The following is a 20,404-nucleotide window of genomic DNA, read 5'->3' as shown; positions in this document are numbered from 1 at the left end:
TTTATCCACTAAATAATGGGGCATTTAAGTGTTACTCATCCTTCCCCATTGGGGATTTTATCATTGTACGTGAACAATGTTAGTTATAGGTTGTCATTCACTCCATTGGGTATCATTGCAGAATGTAAAGCAAGTTTGTTTGGTTTTGGGGTTTTCTTACTTTTTTTACTTTACACAGCATGTTACAAGTGTACACCTTCAAGGGGAGCTTACTGTGGTGTTAAATCATTACGGATGATTTTTTTTTTTTTTTTTTTTAAAGACATTGGTACTTTCGGCAAGTCTTCTTTTGTTTGCCACTTATTACAGCTGTACATACATTTTTATTGCTTTGAGCGTAAATATGACTCTGTTTCTGCATGTGTTAAGATCAGAACATGCTCATCAGAGAGTGACTAAGCTTAACAAATATTTCAAGAATGGAGATGTTAATGAGTTGTGTAAATATTATTGTAAATAAGGCTCGATATTAGAGGTGGTCTGGGGCCACTAGAAATTTATCTCGGGCCACCAATTTTATCTTTGGATGGCCCAATCAGGCAGTCCCGATTCAAAGTGGATTGCTATGTTGCCGTTTGTTTCAGATCACAACATTACTTTTTTGGCCCACTGAAATTTCAGATTTAAAGATTTTAGTGACCGGGGCCCCGTCTTATAAAGCCTTCAAATCAATCACAAGTCCCCAAATCAATCGCAACTTGCATTGAAGCTCTCAAAAAACTTGTGATTGATTTCTATCACAAGTCTTATAAGACAGGCCCCGGGACATGCCATCAGAGAAAAATGAAAAATTTAGGGTCAAGCTCTGCTGGTGAGGTTTGCATTCATACAACTGATTTTGTGCTTCTGCACTGAAGTTTGGTAGAGGCATTATTTAATCACAGTTTAAGGGGAAAACAACACTTGATGGATTTGCTTGGTACCATGTTCATGCATGCATGTGATGACATGTGTAGATCTGCTTAATAGATTTTTTGCAAAATTCCTGAAGGTCAGAAGTTGAGGATCAGTGAACTTGGTTGAATCGGGCATTATTTTGTCCAATGTTACTTTATCTAGGAATGCCCAGTGGTATGCAATGTGCGGTATTACAATTTGGTTGGATGGGTAGAAGTGAAATATGAAAAGTTCAGCCCGTGCTCAATGTTCAAGTCAGGGAATTCATCAATAAGGGCCATAATACATGAATAACCTATATACATGTAGTGATTATAAAGTGAGAAGCGGAAGTATCCCAATTGACTGTGCAGCAGTCAAGTTACTGTGGTTGGTACAGTAAATGCTTTTGCTGTGCCGCATTTGTTAATTCATTATGTGCTTTGTAATGTCGACCTTTACTGTGCTGTTGAAATGGGACAATTTCCTCTTTTTGCTAAAAAAACAAAGAAAAAAAAGAAAAAAAAAGTTGTAAGTGGGACTCACTGGGGCCCTCTTTTGTTCATGATTGATATTCATGGCTATCTACTTCATTGGTCAGTGTTCATGTAAAGACACTGACACACACACCCTCATCATGACAAAGGAATGTGCCTAATTTGGAGCACATTGTACTTTTTTAGGTAGCATTAAAAGCAAACAATTTGGAAACAGTATGACTCTGCATCTTTTGTTTGAAAGTCAAAAAGTTTGTTCATAATATTCTTTCCCCGCCAAAAACACTCTTTGTCCCACAGTGTGTTCCCATAGCCGGCTCTATGAACACACAGTAACAAACCCGAGCTAGACGTTACTGTTTGCACAATGTGCTTAATGATGGGAACTATGGGAACACACTGTGAACTCACGCTGTTAGAATGTTGAAATTTAACACTGTGTTTCACACTGTTGATAATACATGTATTTTTCATTTTTCTTTTACATTTGTGTGTTTTCAAGGGAGCTGATAATGTGAGTGGGCAAAGAACAGTGCATCATACAGTATAAATGCAGTATGTGTGTGTGTGTGTGTTGCATGTGTGCAAGTTTGAAAAGGAATGTTGGCCTACAGAAATTAAATTGATTTGCCTTAAACCTGTGGTACACTCAGAAATTCACGCACTCACACACACACACAAACGCACTCAAAACTTTATAACAGAACCTTGTCTCAAAACATAACTACAGTTGTCCTGGTGTCTGCAAAGCATGAGTCAACCATATGCATTTTACTACAAGTAGTTGCTGTGTGATTGCACCTGTTAGTAGCAATTGAATACCAAAGACCCAAGTCCAAAAGAGAGAAATTTGAGGGAAAAAATATTTTTAATGTTTCTTTCATGGGAGTGTGTATAAGAAATTGTAAAGTAAAACTTTAATTTAAATGATTATCTTTGTACATGTATCTGCATTATTTCGCAAGGGGTCTCTAAAGATGATGGCTTAATTTGGGGGGGGGGGCAGTTCCTATACACATATTCAAGTACAGTATTTTTGTAGCATACTGTTGAATAAACGTTTGTTTAGTTTTGATCACTTTACGTCAGTTGCATTTATTACATAACTGGTGTTGAAAGTTAACAGTAGCTAGATTTTGAAGAGCTACATCCAGCAGATCCAAATTTACATTAATTTATAAGCAAAAAAAGTTTCTTGATGCAGAAACTATAATTACTCGTATGATTGTACACTGAATTAGACATAAATGTGATTGTGTGTTTGTAAAGGAGCCAGTACTACTGTAATGTGAGTGGATGCAGTACAGTGTATCATGTATAAATGTGTGTGTGTGAGAGAGAGTGTGTGTGTGTAATCTTACAATCTGAATTTTTACAAAGATGTGTGGGGGATGTATCACAAAGAATTTGAAGTCGAGATGTACACGTACTTAAAATTATGGTATGCCACTGGTTTTCTTGTTCAGTTTCATTAGTCTTGTAGAATCCAGTTTAAATCGCTAGCAAAACTTACAGAAAAGTAATTTTATCATTACATCACCTGAAAACCAGAAGAACACTATCGCGTTCTACGGTTTGAGCGTACATAAAAAAGGAACAAACAATTTTCATGAAATAAATAGTTTATTTAATCGATAGTGGAAAGATTTATAAGCATCGTTCCAAATACAGGGTAAATGAAAATCTAAAATATTGATTACACCATAACGTAGAGGAGATCAAGCTCTACAACATGATACCAAAAGCTCAATTCCCACCTCCCCCCACAAAAAAAAAAAAAAAAAAAAAAATTATAAAGTCCTTCTGGTTCTCAACTGAGGATTTATTATTAACATTATTGAAAAGGTTTCCAAATAGAATACACTAATGAAGACACACACAACACACCATAATTCTGAGTTGATTAAACTTTGAATAGCAACATGCAGGGAACCAATACATTCATGTGAAGTGATTCTTATTCAAATATTTGATATACTGTATGTTCAAATATTATCTGCAAGTTTGAGCTAAATCAGCCAAAAAATAACGAAAGTCCAGCTTTGGAAGTTTAACAGTCAGTGTGTGAGGGCAGCAGACAAATGTGACGTATTTGTGGATATGTCTCCAATGTTTAATACTCGGAAAATTTCCCATTTTTCAACTTTTCTTATAAATGAGCGTAATTCCTCTGAAATCTAAATATGGCACGAAGTAGTGCATCTTGCAAGAGTATATTTTGAAGTTGAACCGTGTTTATGTATGTGAATCAAGAGAAAACTTTAAAATACTAAAAAATTTAATAGAAAATAAACAAGTTACACCCGAGTTGATCAGTCACCCTCTACGGTTCATTAAATTCAAAGAGCTGTAGTTTCCCTATTCCTGGTCCGATTCTGCTCAAATTCGTAATGAATAAATCAAATATGTCAGGCATTTGAATAAGAGAAACTTTATCTGAAAGTGTTTGTTCCCTCGGTATGTGTGAAACACTTTAGCACCCCACAGATACTCTGCTAGTATTGGTGGAGCGCCATCTCTTGGTGGATAAGTTTTTCAAGTCATGTACTGTACGTGGCGTTCGTTAACGAAATGAACAAAGAGAAAATCAGTCTAAGCACGTTTGCGATCAGTCTGAGACTACGATGGTTACCCATTTTATGATAAAAGTGGCGAAGTGAGATTATGTAACCAATAGCGGCTGTTCAAAAATTTAAACAGCTGTCAGGAGTAGTATGTGCTTTCAAACGGTGCACATTTGCCGGATTTTAAAAAAAGAAGACAAAAGTGAGCCTTCAAACTACTCGAGACGTATTTTTGTTTTCTCTTTTTAATCGGCAAACATTAAAAATCCCGACCAAAGACTCGACAATGTCATGAACACGAAGAGAGAGAGAGAGAGAGAAAGGGAGTGTATGTTTTTGAGAGAGAGGGTTGTACCCCGGGTCATCGGGCCACCGTTGATATCGAGCCTTTCCTGTTGGTAGGATTTGTCTGCAGAAATACCACTTCTTCTTAATATTGTGCTGAATTACGATAAAAATCGTCTTGAGTCCTTGAGCTGCGGAGTCGTTATAATAGGCAGACATCGAGATGCGAATAACTTCATTGACATGATTGAAAGACCCTATAGCAATTGCGTCCCCGGGGACATATATGCTCATGCACATGTCTTAATCTTTTGAAAATAATAATAATAATAAACAATGATGATGATGATGATAATAATAATGATAATGATAATAATGATAATAATAATAATAATAATAATAATAATAATAATAATAATAATAATAATAAAAATAATAATAATAATATCATTATCATTACTATTATTATTATCATTATTATTATCATTATTATTATTATTATTATTATTATTATTATTATTATTATTATTGTTATTATCATTATCATTATTATTTTCATTATCATCATCATCATCATTATTGTGAAGACCGAAAGTCAAAAACGTTGTACGTACTCATTACAGTGTATGCAGATCCTAAAGACTGTATAAAGTTAATTGCACTTTTATCATAAAATTTACAAGAAATCCTCCAATGTATTTAAAACCAGTAAAGTTTTCTGTAGTTTGTTTATTTCCATCAAAAAAATACATGGTGCAAAGAGGTACGTGTTTCAAGTCTACTTTCATCCAGCTGGAAAGGACAATTCAGTGAACGCAATTTGAAATATATGCACGAATGGCATTATAATAAAAAAGAAAAGAAAAGAAAGAAACAATGTACACTTTGGGCCGAATGCATAAAACTGCCAGTTGCTTGTAAGCAATATATTGCTTCAAGCGCAAGCACAAGCTCGTCGAGTATATACCTCAAGCAATATTGCTTTAATCCATCTGCATTTATAACCTCTTGCTTGTGCTACCTTTTGCTTGTCCCGCACAAACCCCACAAACCTGTTGGCCGGCGAGCGGAGCGAGCCGCCTTTATCCACTCGTTCAGGGATGTGTACTTTTGTCGTTGTTGTTGCTTTATATTCTCTGACAAATTTGCGTACAAATTTGACGCAGAAAATACACACGGCACACTACGGCACACACGGCACACTACTTAATATTAACGAGGCTTGCCTTGGTGCCGTGTGTATTTTCTGCGTACACATCCCTGAACGAGTGGATAAAGGCGGCTCGCTCCGCTCGCCGGCCAACAGGTTTGTGGGGTAAACGCGCTATACGGGGGCACGCAGAGCGAGTCGCCTTGTTTAAAGGCTAGTCCCGCACAAGCAATATTGCTTGCGTTTTCAATAAAACGGACGTCACGCCTGTGCAAACACAAAAACAAAAACAATGGCGGGTGGGACAGCACGTATTTGAAAGAGCGTGGGTGTGCGAAAACATCTCCTGACAATAAATGGCAAAAGAGCTAAGAAATGACACTCATAATAAATGCACACAGACAGACAGACAGACAGACACACACACACACACACACACACACACACACACACACACACATATCTTTACACACACACGTACTGGCTGATTCCCATCACTGCTAATAGTAGCCCGGATCTGCCAGGTCGCACGTGGAGAAAGGTCTCCTTGCTCTCCACAGATGTCAGATCGACATCCTACCTGTTTCTCATCACATTTTGCAAACAGCAATTTTTGAAACGAAAAAGTTTCTTACACTGCTTAGGAGGACTTTCTTGTAGATCTATACCACTCCTGCACAAGTTTGGTCTTTCTTTTGTGAATATGAAAATGATACTTTAAAGCTAACATCCCAGTTAAGCGAAAGCTCAACTTCGTTTTACAGAGACTGGAAAATCGAAAGCATGTTGCTAGCAAGAACAAGCAAAAGGTTCGTTTTATAATAATAATGATGATAATAATAATGATAATAATAATAATAATAATAATAATAATAATAATAATAATAATTCTATGCATACATTTTTAAGCAAACGCTTAATTGGTCTCTAAGCGATTGTTTGTGCTTGCTAGCAAAGGCTTTTGCAATTGCTTGCTCGCAAGTCATTGCTTGCTTTTATGCATACGGATTCGAGTGAAAGGCTAGCACAAGTAATTGCTAGTTTTCATGCATCCGGCCCTTTGTCATGGTAACAAAAAGGAGAAGTAATCATAACGATGGAAAAGAGTGTCCCACTAAAGAGCCAAGCTTGTAGAACGTGGAACACTGAAGAAAAAACAAAAACAAACCAGCAACACCAAAATACCAATTAAGTTTTGAGGTTATGTTAAATCAATATGTTTCCTCTCTCTCTCTCTCTACGCAGATAGCAAGTGTGCAATAATTTTTATATCACGATTACACAATGACTTAAAGAAATAATCATAAAAAAAAAAGAATTTTACAAAATCTTATTTTTTTCTGGGGATCAATACGGTCCATCGATATAGATTTGGGATAAATGCCTCGTGCTGAGACGAAAACGATGTAAGTGTAGTACATGAGGATATACAAATAATATACTCAATAGCACCTTACTCCGTGTACCCAAAATCAACAGCAGAGCGGGGGACAATGCATTTGTGACGGCTGCACCGCGATTGTGGAAGATCTACAACGGTTCGTCCACGTTTCCCCATCCCTTGATGTCTCAAGAAGAATCTTAAGAAATTTCTTTTTAATGCCAATCTGTGACTGAATTTTGTTGTAAGTGCTGTGGAACCAGTCATTGACTGTGTAAGAACGCTACATAAATGATCCGATTGTATAATATTGTGCTCTGCTTGAAGGGGGGGGGGGGGGTTGAGGCGAGAAGTTGTAAAGGGATGCGACAGTGACCGTAAGAAGCAGCGCGCGATGCCAGAATTACTTTGTGATGTCACAATTGATTATTGATGATGAAATTGCTTTGTGATGTCAGAATTGCTTTGTGATGTCTCAATGGATAGGGAGGAGGTTATGTTTTCATTACCGTTTGTTTGTCCGTGTGCAAAATAACTTAAAAAGTTGTAAACGGATTTGGATGAAAGTTGCAGAAAAGGTCGAGAATGACGCAAGGAACAGATAATTAAATTTTGGTAGTGATTTTGAAATTTTTATAGATTTTATAAAGGATTTTTGATATTTTTGCAGGTAGGGTCAATGAACTTGGGAGTTCAAGCTGCGCATCTTTAGGTTTTCATACGCGCACTTAAGTGCGTGCCCTAGTTTCTGCGCGAGGATGAGATGCGCCGCGCAGCTGAGGATTGATGACGTAACAAAAGTCTTCTACATTGGGAATAATCAAATAGGATGTGGCCGGCCCGGTAAATCAGCCCAAATTTAGTATATGTTATGTTTAAATGTATGCGGACTTAGAAAAAAAGATCAGATGGCATTTTAGAGCAATACATTACGAATTTCAATGTAGTTTGCCTTGTTGAAATAAAAACTGATTCTTTAAATGAAAACATGCTACCCAGTTGTTTCGAGTATTCAAGCAAAGAAAATCTAATAAAGATAAATTTCCTTTTGGTGGCATTCATGGTATAGGAGTCTTGGTGAGAGATAGAATATATGATTGTATTTCAGTTTTGAAGAATGGGAAATCTGAGACAGTATTATGGTTACAGATTAGTAAAAAGGCTTTTGGATTTTCGTTTATTTTGGGTGTCGTCTACATTCCTCCAGAAAATTCTAAATATTACGATATATCTATGTTTGATGACATTGCTACTGATTTGATCATGCTAAAGAATGTTTACAACTTACCTATTTGTCTTCTTGGTGACTTTAATGCTAGAACTGGGGCCGAAAGTGAATTATTAGAATATGAAGAATTAATCGACTGTTCTAACAACCACTTTATAGATAAATCTGAAAGCTGGTTGAATCAACCGGTCCGTCACACGGGATTAGCTTGATAAGAAAAAATTGCGAAACAGTAGTTAACAACCATGGCCATAAATTTCTGGAACTATGTAGAAATTTCAATCTTGTAATAACTAATGGTCGAATTGGTACCGATAGACAACGTGGAGATTTTGCTTGTGCAAATGAAGTACGATTGACTATTGTGCTGCATTATCAGAATCAGATTTAGTCCAGTTCCTTGACAATTTTGAGCTTGATACTTTTGACCCTCTGCTCTCTGACAAACATAATCCAATTATTTTAAAGTTTGTGGACCTGAACAATCAGAAAAAGGTAACTCATGAAAAATTTGTTCAGACGTTGAAAACTTTGAAAGTGAAATGGAAGAAAGATGCAGGGAATGAATTGAAGGGGTTGGTGCAATATAGTGCTAACCCACACTTTTGTCAAAATTGAGTTACATGCATTTTCATAATCCCTATCCTTCACTCTAACCTCCGTGAAAATATAATATTTGAATTCAACCAATAAGATGGTAAAAATGCATGCATTCATGTTTTATTAATGTACAATGTATGGACTTTCAAAACATTCAACAGCGATTATCTCAAAATGACTACTGTGTGGGTTAGCACTATATTGCACCGACCCCTTCAATTTTTAATAATGTTGACAGCAATGCAGTTGACTTATTGCTCTCAGAAGTAAACAGAATGGAGGGTCAAAATGTTAACCAAAATTCTGTTGATAATATTGCTCATTCCATCAAAGATATTTATCTTGATGCAGCCCATAAAAGTGGTATGATAAAATCTTACTCCAAAATCCGAAAAAATTTCTTGTAGAGTTTCTGTCTAGAGAGGGCGGCACAGAGACGTACTGATTACACTAGTACTGATCAGAGACTTGTAAGGCTCTGGTACTGATCAGAACCTGTTCAGTGATCAGAGCCCTGAAGTGCGGATGGTACAATTGACAAACCAAAACTGTCCGATATTACAACTTTCGCTGATGTGCTTCACAGGTACATCTCATGTAGGACATTGGAGAAAGTTCCCCGTTGAAAGTGTTAGAAAAACCTCCTGATCACACGCAAGATATTACCTTTCTTTAAAGAATTCTTTCTCACACATGACTGAAATTATCCTTTGTGTTTACGACAAAATACAATTTACTCCGATCACCCTAAGCTTTATGTGGCATTTTGTTTGATTTCATTTAGCCTTTTATCTTCACCCCACCTATACTATAGGGCTTGAGAATGAAAAAAACATGATATGCAGTGAAGTGCACAACGGGGGGGGGGGGGGGGGGGGGGGTCTCGGCTCCCCATTTTTTGCACCCGTACATAGAAATACACAGGGTGTCACAACCGTTGTTTTTGTTTTCTTTTGTTTTGTTTTGTTTTTGCTTGTCAGCGGAAGAAACCCGGAAGTGGAATGAGAAAGATGCCCTGTTCAAGATCTTTGTTTTTGTTTTTGTTCGGTTTTTCTTTGCTTGTCAGCTGAAGAAACCCGGAAGTGGCACCCGATGTTGCGCCGAACGCCTTTTTTGTTTTGTTTTGCTTTGTTTTGTTTTGTTTTGTTTTGTTTTGTTTTGTTTTGTTTTTTAATTGCTTGCTTGTTAGTTCATGAAACCGCCGAAGTGGGCCCTCACTATCGAAGGTAGCGCCGGCAATGCTATAGGGTTTGTGTATTCGATAGTTAGACCCTGTAGAGTTTGTATAGCTACGAGTGTTTAATTAGGCTTACCTGGTGAAATGACACTGGAGAATTTTAATCAAGATGATGAGGCATTGATCAAAATATGAAGCTAATTTGAAAGGGATCGAACTACTGTTAAATTGTATCATACAATTTAACACAGGACCCTTCGCGAATTAGGGGAAAGAAAAAAAAAAGCAACAACGAACCTGAAAATTTAAAAAAAAAAAGTAGGAGGACATATTCAGGACCACCAATAATTTACCATCAGTTTAGGCTAGCATACCTCATTGAAGAAAACACACTCATGCAGGCCAAATAGACTCATGCATGCACATGATACAAAATCTGCGTGAATCCATAGCCTTTGTACGATCACACCTACAAAAAATATTGATATTAGGCCCTGTTCAGGACGTGGAAGGCAATGAGCAATGATGCTTATTATGCGCCTAAACAAAAATGTCTATCTGCGTAGGACCTATGTAAAGGGCACATGAGATTCTTGGCTGAGCGGAGATTCGTGTACTAGTAATCAGCAGGGAGGTTGAGCGGAGATTCGAGGGAGGTGAAATCCTCCCCCTTACCTGGAGTGACTACCCCTCTACTATTCCTACCTTCCCCTCTATTAATTTCCTTCAGAAGTGCACCGTAAAAAAAAAAGAAAGCAAAGAGAAAACACTTCGAAAATGTTTAACAGCTAACCCATGAGAGAAGGAGCTCATTTGGCCCACATCTTTATATTTGAGTTTTGACAGGTAATGTAGCCTATAGGATGTGGGCCACTGTATGCACAACTATTTATTTTGTAGAGAGTGATATTTTAAGTCATATTCTCAGTTTTATATTGAAAAGTGGAGTAATGGGGCCTAACGTAAGATTTAGGAAAGGGAAAGTGATATGGGTAAGACCTCGGGAACGCAGAGTGTAAACCTTTATCTTGTTTTCTTCTGTTTCAACTCCTGTTTACCACTAGTGTATCATGTCATGTCGACTACTTTGGTACCTAGTGCCGTGCTGGAGGAATATAGATGGGGATGTTGCCCCATTACTCTCGCGGATGAATACGAGTAGATACAGTTATACCAATATATCAGTTGTTTCTGTTCAGGTTCAAATGCATCAGAAAATACATATTAAAAGTCTATGATTTCAAAAAGGAACACAAATAACTTATCTATACAAGCAGCACAACACAGAAAATATAGAACTATGTTATTCACCCATTTTCTGCGCATTCTCATGAATTTCACAAAGGGGTGAACAGTCCATGTTATGATGATTCGGATAGGTAGGTATACATTACATATGGAGGGAGTGAGTGGTGACTCAAATCCCACACACGTTCTCCACTGCAGGGCTTTCCTTCGTGGTGGGCAAGACGGCGTACTCGCAGTGTAAATACTGCAAGGACGTGAGGAAAACCGGAAAACCTCTGATTTATTTTATCATCTAGTGTGCAGTAATCAATACTGTGACCCTATTCTATCTCACTTTCTTCTCCAGAGCATCTACGTATTCTCAGCTCTGCCCAAATTTGTGTTGAGTAATGCAGCTTACGTCTCGTAAGCGGAGGTGATCTGCACACTTTATTGGACGCACGCTGACCTCTACAACCGTACGCCGCTCATCCTCTTTTGCAGGCTCTTGAGCTTGACCTGGCGTCGCGCATTTTGGAAGGTCTGTAAAATTTTGCGAAAATATTGCATCTTTTCCAGTAATTATCAACAATCCTACTGTCTGTTGCTAGCATCCAATTCAGCAGCAATTGCTGTTGAAGTTACGCCGGTGAATTTCGGGCCACAGCCGTGCGAGACAGGTTGCGAAAATGAGCACACTGAGCTTGCCATTCACTCCTCCCATCGTCAAGAGACTACTTGGGTGGAAGAAGGATGACTCGGAAGACAACAGGTGGTCAGAAAAAGCAGTCAAAAGTTTAGTGAAAAAATTGAAGAAATCCGGATGCCTTGAAGAACTGGAAAAGGCTGTGACAACGCAGAACAGCCAAACTAAATGTATCACGATCCATAGGTAAGACAAGAATAGATGTTGAAGTTGTATTAGATTATAAAAATCTACATTTGCCATTAATAGTAAATTTAATACTTATACATGTTAACATTAGACACCGACAGTGATCAAGTTCATGTTTTCTGGTTTCTAACAATATGTGTTAACACGGCAAACTTTCTACAAATTTATTTTACTGATGAATCCCAATATTTGTTGTCATAATGATGTTTGTTGGACCTCCCATGCCAAAATTTGACAGTCTTAATAAAAGCATACAGTGCTGTGCAGTGCAGTATGCAGTGTAACGTAGGTTTCTGCTACGGGGCATTTCTACCTGGGCTGGGGTGCATGTTGTAGCCTAACTGATGGTTAAATTTTTGATGGCGTTATGGTTGAATTATGGGTGACTTGCTGCAGTAAGTGGTAGATATGTGCATCATTGCTTTCCTTTTGTGCAGACCTGTAAAATGTGGGTGCTAAAGTACGTTCGTATCCATGACCATGTGGATATCAAGTTGAATTCTACTGAACCAAATTGCACAAAAATTACAGGAAATTTATAGACCTAGATCTTACTAGATCTAGAACTATAGATCACTCAAGTGAATTTGATGCAAATCGGCTGTCAGAAAGCATTGATGTCGATGTCAACTTTCAAGTCACTGCTCAAAACAAACTCAACTCTTCACGAGAATGCACGAGAAAGCCTACGATGTGTGCACAATCTAGAACTGAAGTTCAATAGACATTTAATGTGTGAATGGACGCGGCGCGGGAGCTAAAAATCAAGGTGCAATGATTATCGACAAGTTGAAAGAAGTTGGTTATTGTGTATGTCTGTCAGTCAGTCATGTCAGTCTGTGATCTGTTGCGATCTAGGAACTGTATTTCTCATTTGACTTCATTCAACTTGTCATACAGACTAGGAACTGTATTTCTCATTTGACTTCATTCAACTTGTCATGAATCATTTTGTCAATTGATTTTTTTTTTCTTTTTATTTCCAGTTGCCTGAAAGGTTGTCACATAATATTGGACAGTTAACTTCACTTTCAAATTGTGCAGGCAGTGTTTGCTATGGTATGATGGCTTGCGAAAAGCGAGTTGTTTTGAGCTGCAACTTAAAAGTGCACGAATACACAATGATGGGGACTCCCTGCGTGATTATGTAATACATTGTAAAAATCAAACTGAATTCATCATACCATTTGCCTTTCGGTGCATATAATGTATTCATGCATGCATGATGAGAAGTCATGTGTATCTGGACTTACAGATGTAAGTTGTAATTTTTTATTTTTTATTTTTTTTTTAAGCTAGTCCCCTGGATTACCTACTAACCTAGATCTAATTCTACTTCTATGCACTTCATATTGAGTCTAGCACTTGTAACAGATGGTCAGTGAAGCTAGGCATGATGTGTGTTACGTGTTTGAGGTTGCAGAAAGCCAAGAATACTGCAGTGTTACTTTGTAAACCTGCCACACATACATACAGTTTACTGCTGTAGTTCCTCACTCGGCAACAGATTACATAAAATACAAGTAGACCATCCATCTATCATGAATCAGCCATGTGTCTTGCTTTACAAATCACTAACCAAGCTATAGACCATTTTGATTTAGTAACGCGCCTGGCTCATTGCATAATCCATTGAAAGTGTTTTTGATCTTCTTTGGAAGCCCTCCAGTTATGGCCGTTCATAAGTTACAGTGCTCTGAAGTCGGATTCATCTCTGTGGATCATAAAGTTAAATACATGTATGCATATTTTGGGATTTATGGGACAGATTGTATTTGTGAGGTAAAAAATGATCAGCAGTTTAGGAAATCATTGAAGAACATACACTGTATATCTTCCATAACAATGCAGTAAACAGTGTTTCTTGATAGCTTATGTTTGGACACTCAAGGATTCATGATTTACAGTGTATCATGCAGCTTCATCAAATCACATTTCTTGCTAGTTACAAATTAATCTTCAGCCATCATTTTTTATTGTATGTATGTATATATATACATGTATATATATATATATTTTTTTTTTTTTTTTTTTGTAGCTCAACATAGAGTACTACATGTACATATCAATGTGTGATTTGTTGGCTGCACTGAAAATATCATTCTATCACTATTCAAGTAATTTTCATTTACCATTTGTCTATTCAAGAAAAAAATCTCCCGTGGGAGATGAAAGAAAATATGCTGTCCATGGATGAATGCATATGTGTACAATGTATACCAAAGTGTTCCACTATCTCATGTTCATGTATGCTGACTATTAGTTTGATAACCTGTGTAATGTAAGGCTTTGAACCTCGAACCAGACACTCCCGAACCAGACACTCCCGCTGATAGGATCAATTGAATAAACATTTTGAATAGGCATAATAATCATTTATGTCTCTGGCAACACTGTTTATTCTGTTTGAAAGTATCCTTAAGAGCATGAGAAGTTTAGACTGCAGTAGATGGTGATGGTAGATGGCTCTTCTGTAGATGGTAAGTGAAATCTCATGGAGATGATGTGAGCTTGACTTTGTAGTTTGTACCAATTATTCTATTTTTATTTTTATTTTCTTTACTTTATAATTCTTGATATGAGACCATCATTTTTGTTTTGTTCCCTGGGGCGGGGGCTGCATGAATTGGCAAACTGCAGGTTGCATGTACAGTACTGTACATTAACACGAAAATATAAACTAGCAAGTTCTTTTTGATCACAGATTCTGCTGCATACACTTGTAGTGCTTGTACAACTGTATTACGACTATTCAAGTGGACTTGTTATTATGAGTAAAATCTTTGAATATACACGTAGGTAAAAGAATATTTTTAGATTTCTTTTTTTTTTTTTTTTTTAGGGGGTGGGGGTCAGTACAAATAAAGAAGTTTCCAAAGGGCCAATTAGTGGCCAAATATAGACAGTACAATTGCACACAGCCTTCAAATAAAGAATAAATATAACAATTATAAATGGTAATGATGGTGAAACTAGTAATGATCAAGTTATGGTACAATGAAGAAGGCTGTATTTTTATTTATTTTGATAATGATTGCAATGGTTATCTGAAAATGAAAAGTAAATATAAGATAACATTACTTCAATGGCAAAACTGCTTTCATGCTGGCAAAACTTATTTGGCTATCCCGTCAAACAGATTGTAGTCTTCCTTTCAGTCCGTCTATGCCATGCTTTCTAAATGATGCCACCCAGTATATGTACACACCAGGTACTGTGTGAATTTGAAACACTGATAGTGATATATTACTCCATAATAAACTTGCATGGATGTGATGGGACGTGATACTGTAAAACGAGGAATGTTCGCGTGCATTCTAATTTCGCGAATTTCGCGAGCGCGAAGATTCGCGAAATTAAAATGCATGCGAAAGCTCTTGTCTACACTATAAAGATTGAATGCCAGTGGCAGTTCGTGAAAATTTCATGCCGCAAAAGAGGCTGTCGGCTCCGATTCGCGAAAAATTCATGCCGCGAATATATCATGTTTTACAGTAATTAGGTGTAATGATACAGTCATGATTCAACTGATGTTGTACACATGTAGTCAGTGCTGTTCATTGCGTATAATGATCAGGCTGATGCTGGCAGTGGCTGTAATGTTCCTGACATTGTCAATATATTAGGCCAAACTACAGTATGTTTGCCTGTCATCAACATCCGGGACTGCACCCCCATATTTTTTAGTGAATGTTTGTAATTGGATTTTTCTGTACAACTACTCCGGACACTTCATTTAGGAGTTTGATATTGTATGCAGTAAATCAATATTGTACACATAGGGTACCTGCATTCTGCTACAGGGTTGTCACCTTGTAAAATTATATGATCTGCACTACAGGTTAGCGATGCCCAGATTCCATTTCCCTCCAGTCAAAAGCTGGGGCTTCTCAACTGCATACTGTTAGTAAACTTTAAAACACTTTTATTGACATAATGTCAAAAAGACAGCAACCTTCTGTGCCAACAGGTTATTGTTTTCAATGGTAGAAAACGGTAGAAAAACTACAGTGAAATATCAATGTATAAAACCAAATTCCTTTTGATGATAACTGCAAACTCTGATTTTTGCAACTTTCCATGAATGTGAACGATGCTATTCGGTGAATGTATTGACACACATGATTCACAATTTATTTCCAAACTCTCAATAGAGCTATTTCATTGTTGAGTTGCAACATCTGTTGAATAGTCCCTGTATGATTGTAGGTGACCTTCAAGCGGACCCTTGTATCAATGTCACTAGCTATTAAATGCAAAACAGACCTGTACCAAAGATGTACATGTTTCCCATATTTTGCCACACCTTCAGGGGCATACATTTATTTAAAGAGAAAGATATTTTAAATAGAATGGTCATTACAAACATCAGTCGGGATGCCCATGGAAGTTTTCACTTCAATTAAAAAGATTTTAACATAGGACTACATCAGGCAAGTGAACCAGGGAGGTGTAAGAAAGATGGAGATGGCACTCTGAGAGCTTCCCTCAGAGAAAAAATCAAGTGGTCTTACACCGATTAACGTCTTGAAATCCAACCCTCATTCTGTGATAAATATGTCAAAATCTGGCCTTATCGGTCCACCCATCACCCTCCGGCGCACTAGAGTGACGCAACATGATCTCCTTTCCAGGCCTTCCATAAACACACGCTCGTAAAAATCGGGCTTTGAAGCGATGCGTGGCACCGACAATATGACGTCATATTCAAAATTTTGGCAGTCTATTACATTCAGTGAAAGACGTCCCCCTTCGAAAGCTACAACTTATGGCTCAAGAATTGGGTAGCGTGGTATGTCTATACCTTTCGCTGGTTCAGCAGACTGTGCTGAGGAGATTGCCGTTTGAACCAGCGAAATCGGTACACAAACAACGGAGTTACTGAGCAGTAAGTTTTGTGCGCTAGAGATGTCATCATATTGTTTCTGTATCGATTATGAGAAATCCCGCACATTTCCGCAATTTTTTTATAGTTAGAGAGGTAGGCCTGACCTTGATCTTCAAAATGATGTAAGTTACATGAGCGTGTTCGGGCGTGTTTTCAAACAGTTCGAGTGTAAAAGTAGTGCTTCATAGAGACCGAGGCGGTTTTTTTTTTCGTCTGCACCCGAGCGAGCTGGGGCTTTTCAGCGTACTTGTCGGGTTGTTGTAGGGCCGCCGCGTAGGCGTCGGGACAGCGTTCGTTGCCGTTTCGGTGAATTTGAGTTACTAGTAAATACATATTGGAATGGAAAGTTGAGTGTTAAAAAGTGTAAATTAGACATATCAGCCTTGATTATAATAATTTTCCGTAGAGAATTAAAGATGATATTTATAAAAGCCTAGATGTATGATGCTGTAAGTATATTTTAGGGGGAAAAACAGAGCTTAGTATACAGTGTTTCGCCTCACTCTCCCTCGATCATTCATCGGTAAATACCGGTAATCGGCTTGACTCTACCCCATGCTAACGTTATAAAAAAATTGAATTAAAAAGTAGTAGAGTACCCCTCTGGAGCTAGTAGAATCTAACGTTTAACAGTGGTTAGATTCTAGTTTGTGAAATACTAGAGTCTACTAGCTAGGACTAACGTTAGGTATGCTTTTGCCAGGCAGCGTACCTGAGGTGACGCTGCGCTATTAAACAGTGTCCTGAGCCTTGCCCTTGCCTTGGCCTCCAATTTCCAAGTACAACTAACTTTCTGAGTTTCAGTTTCAATTGCAAATCAAATTTCGTTAAGTTGCTGTGTCAATGTGATTTTGAATTTGCTAAAAGCAATTCCTCCTCAACAAACTCGTCTCCGTCAAAATCACGATCGCCAGAACCACCACCACTGCTTACACCACTGCTTTACAGTATACACTCTATGAGTATGAGTTCTGTGCTTACACCGTAGGACGCCATTTTATTCCCCGACCACAATGCATTTCGCGTCGTGATTTCCGCCACAAGATTTACGACTTGCAGTGCGCCGAGCGTGAGTAATGGGATTACGGGAGGGGGAAAAAAACGCTGTCGGGGCCACGCATGACTTCAAAGGAAACTCAGAAGAGCACACTCCATCTTTCTTCCACCTCCCTGAGTGAACGAAGAAAGAAGTTTCTTGTCAGGATTCTCTGACAGGTGATGAGGGAGGTATTATGTACTTAACGATTTGATATCATACTATTTTTTGTCTGAAGCCGCTGTGTACATGGGTAATTGCAACCTGGCGTAAGGCGCTACACTGTACATAGCATATTTTGTACTGCTGCTTATAAGGATTATCAAACATTACACAACCTAGACTACTTGCATCCGAGTCTCCAAAGTCAGATAAACTGAATATTTACACTGTACCATTCTAGCACTTCCTACACATTCGGAATGACTCTCTTGACAATAGAAGGTATGCTCTTGGCAACCTTCGCGATGTTCACTCCAGCTTACCACGAGCGGTCTACGCACGACCAATCAGTACCCAAGATGTCATGCACTGACCAATAGGATCACTCCCTTGTTGCAAGGGACAGGGTCTATCAAGGGGGGGGGGGTGCTTAATCTAAATCTTCAGACATGTTTCTGTTCCTTTGAAAGTTGGAAAATCATGGCTCAGAAAAATACTAATTTCTTGGCTTTCCTGTGATCATTTAGCTTCCAAATTTCAGCACATAATAGACAAAACATCAAACTACAAAATTATGTCAAAAACAGAAATTTGATGGTTTTGACCCATTTTGATGATATGACTTCAAACTTGATTTTCTCGGCTCACCCGTCAGCGACTTTCAGACCCTTTTGTTGTGGTGGGTCACATACATAATGCATTACAGCAAGTGCCCAATACTTCAAGCAAGCAAGTACGATTCATTTTACTTGCCCAATAATGAGTTGTAAGTGTAATTGGCATAGGGCAAGCGTAGTATGTTCAGGAAGCATGAGAGAGGCATTGTTCTGGTAATGGGTGTGTAGTGTTTTGACCTGTTGTAGTTATGCTGACCCCTTGAATCAGTGAAAGTGCATAGTATGTGCTTTACCAAGTTAAGCACATTACATTAACATGGGATGTATTTATTTATTCATTTTTTTTTTTTTTTGGGGGGGGGGGTGGCAACTTGGACAAAAAAAACCCAAAACACCCAGTTGTACATGTACATTAGTTGAAAGCAGTTAAGTGTAAATGTTCATCAATGCATGTACAACAATTTTTTCAAAGAAGAATCAGTAATGTGAATCTCTTTTGACTTTTGCAGAATACTAAACTGGATCGTGTTTCTTGTTTGAGAGTCTTGTGGTAGCCTTTTTTTTTTTTTTTTTTTTTTTTTGACGTGACTCCACTGCACTTCTTGACAGGATGTGCCACATGTTTTGTTAATTTCCAGATGAATATTGTTGACATTTGCTGCATGTAGGTAACCGCCCACTTCTAATTCCTGTTATTTTTCCCTTGTTCAAAAGGGAAAATATAATTTATTAGAATGCTGATGCAGAAAGTTGTGATCCTAGAGTCACTCCTGTGCTGTACATCTCTTCATACAGTAGATGGCATCACTCATTTTCTCATACATGTATGTTCTAGCTCCTCTTTCTTGTCTCTCTTTTTTTTTTTGTCTATAGTGTTGATTAAGTCAGTCTTAGTTGAGCTGCCTTAAAAGCAATTTATGTACTTCATTATTTGTTTATAGTGTGCAGACTTTGTATATTTTTTACCAAACTTGGCAGATAGCATCCCTAGGGTGATAGGATCTTACTTTGTTCAAATTGGCACCATACTCTTCCAGGGAAGAGGGTGGGGGGAGGGGAGGGGGAGGGAGTGGTAGGGGGGCAGGGAGCCCAAAAGCATCCAAATTTAGGAATCTTTAAAATATCTTCTGTAGAACAAGAAGTTTTAGAACTTAGAAATTGTAGTTAACGCCATCTGAGAAATTACATTGATGACTGAATTTTATTTCATTTTTTTTCATGCCAAATGGGACCCAATTTTCATATTTTCAGCTTTTGAAAACCCCAGCTGGATTTTTACCAAACTTGCCAGGTAGTGTCCCTAGGGTGATAGGACCTTAAAGGCATAATTTACCATTTGCAGATGAAACAAAAACCCAACATTAGCGCTTTAAAATAGTTCTAAAATGTGAGTTAGGGATAGAAACAACCACTGTAAAAATGTGAATCCATATAATCGATGTTAAGTATTGTTAAATACACAAAATGTGAACAATAGTTATAATAAGAATGCTTCCAGACTAAACCGTATACAGTTATGGTTTATTGAGAAAAATGCTGATATCTCCTCATATTTTAGGCTTTATTACAAAAATTTTATATGGTAGGATGTTTTGTGATACAACAGACCTACACATATGCATCAAATGTGATATCTTGAACATTTTTGAAATCACTGCTCCCAAAGGTAAACTGGACCTTTAATTTGGACAAGTGGGTGCCATTATCCCCTCCTCTTGGGTACCGAAGGTGCCAAAAAAGCCCCCAAACTTAAAGGATAAGTTCACCTTCATTAACATAAGGATTGTGAGAATGCAGCAATACTAGTAGAACACATCAGTG

At 37.8% G+C, this 20,404-nt stretch overlaps 1 protein-coding gene across 2 annotated transcripts in view; it reads left to right on the top strand.

Annotated features, from left to right (window-relative positions):
• The first annotated feature begins 11,186 nt into the window (after window positions 1-11,186).
• The window catches only part of LOC140238103 (mothers against decapentaplegic homolog 3-like), a 41,163-nt gene continuing 31,945 nt past the window's right edge, over window positions 11,187-20,404 (top strand). Inside the window, exon 1 of one of the 2 annotated variants that reach the window (XM_072318034.1) lies at window positions 11,187-11,877. In XM_072318034.1, coding sequence (XP_072174135.1) covers window positions 11,675-11,877 — 203 coding nt within the window. In that variant the 5' untranslated portion in view covers window positions 11,187-11,674. The remainder of the gene's footprint in view (window positions 11,878-20,404) is intronic. The other variant, XM_072318033.1, reaches the window with a different exon arrangement.

The sequence above is a fragment of the Diadema setosum genome, chromosome 14, assembly GCF_964275005.1.
Source record: "Diadema setosum chromosome 14, eeDiaSeto1, whole genome shotgun sequence".
NCBI classification, from domain to species: domain Eukaryota; kingdom Metazoa; phylum Echinodermata; class Echinoidea; order Diadematoida; family Diadematidae; genus Diadema; species Diadema setosum.
This window is presented reverse-complemented; position numbering and strand designations above follow the sequence as displayed.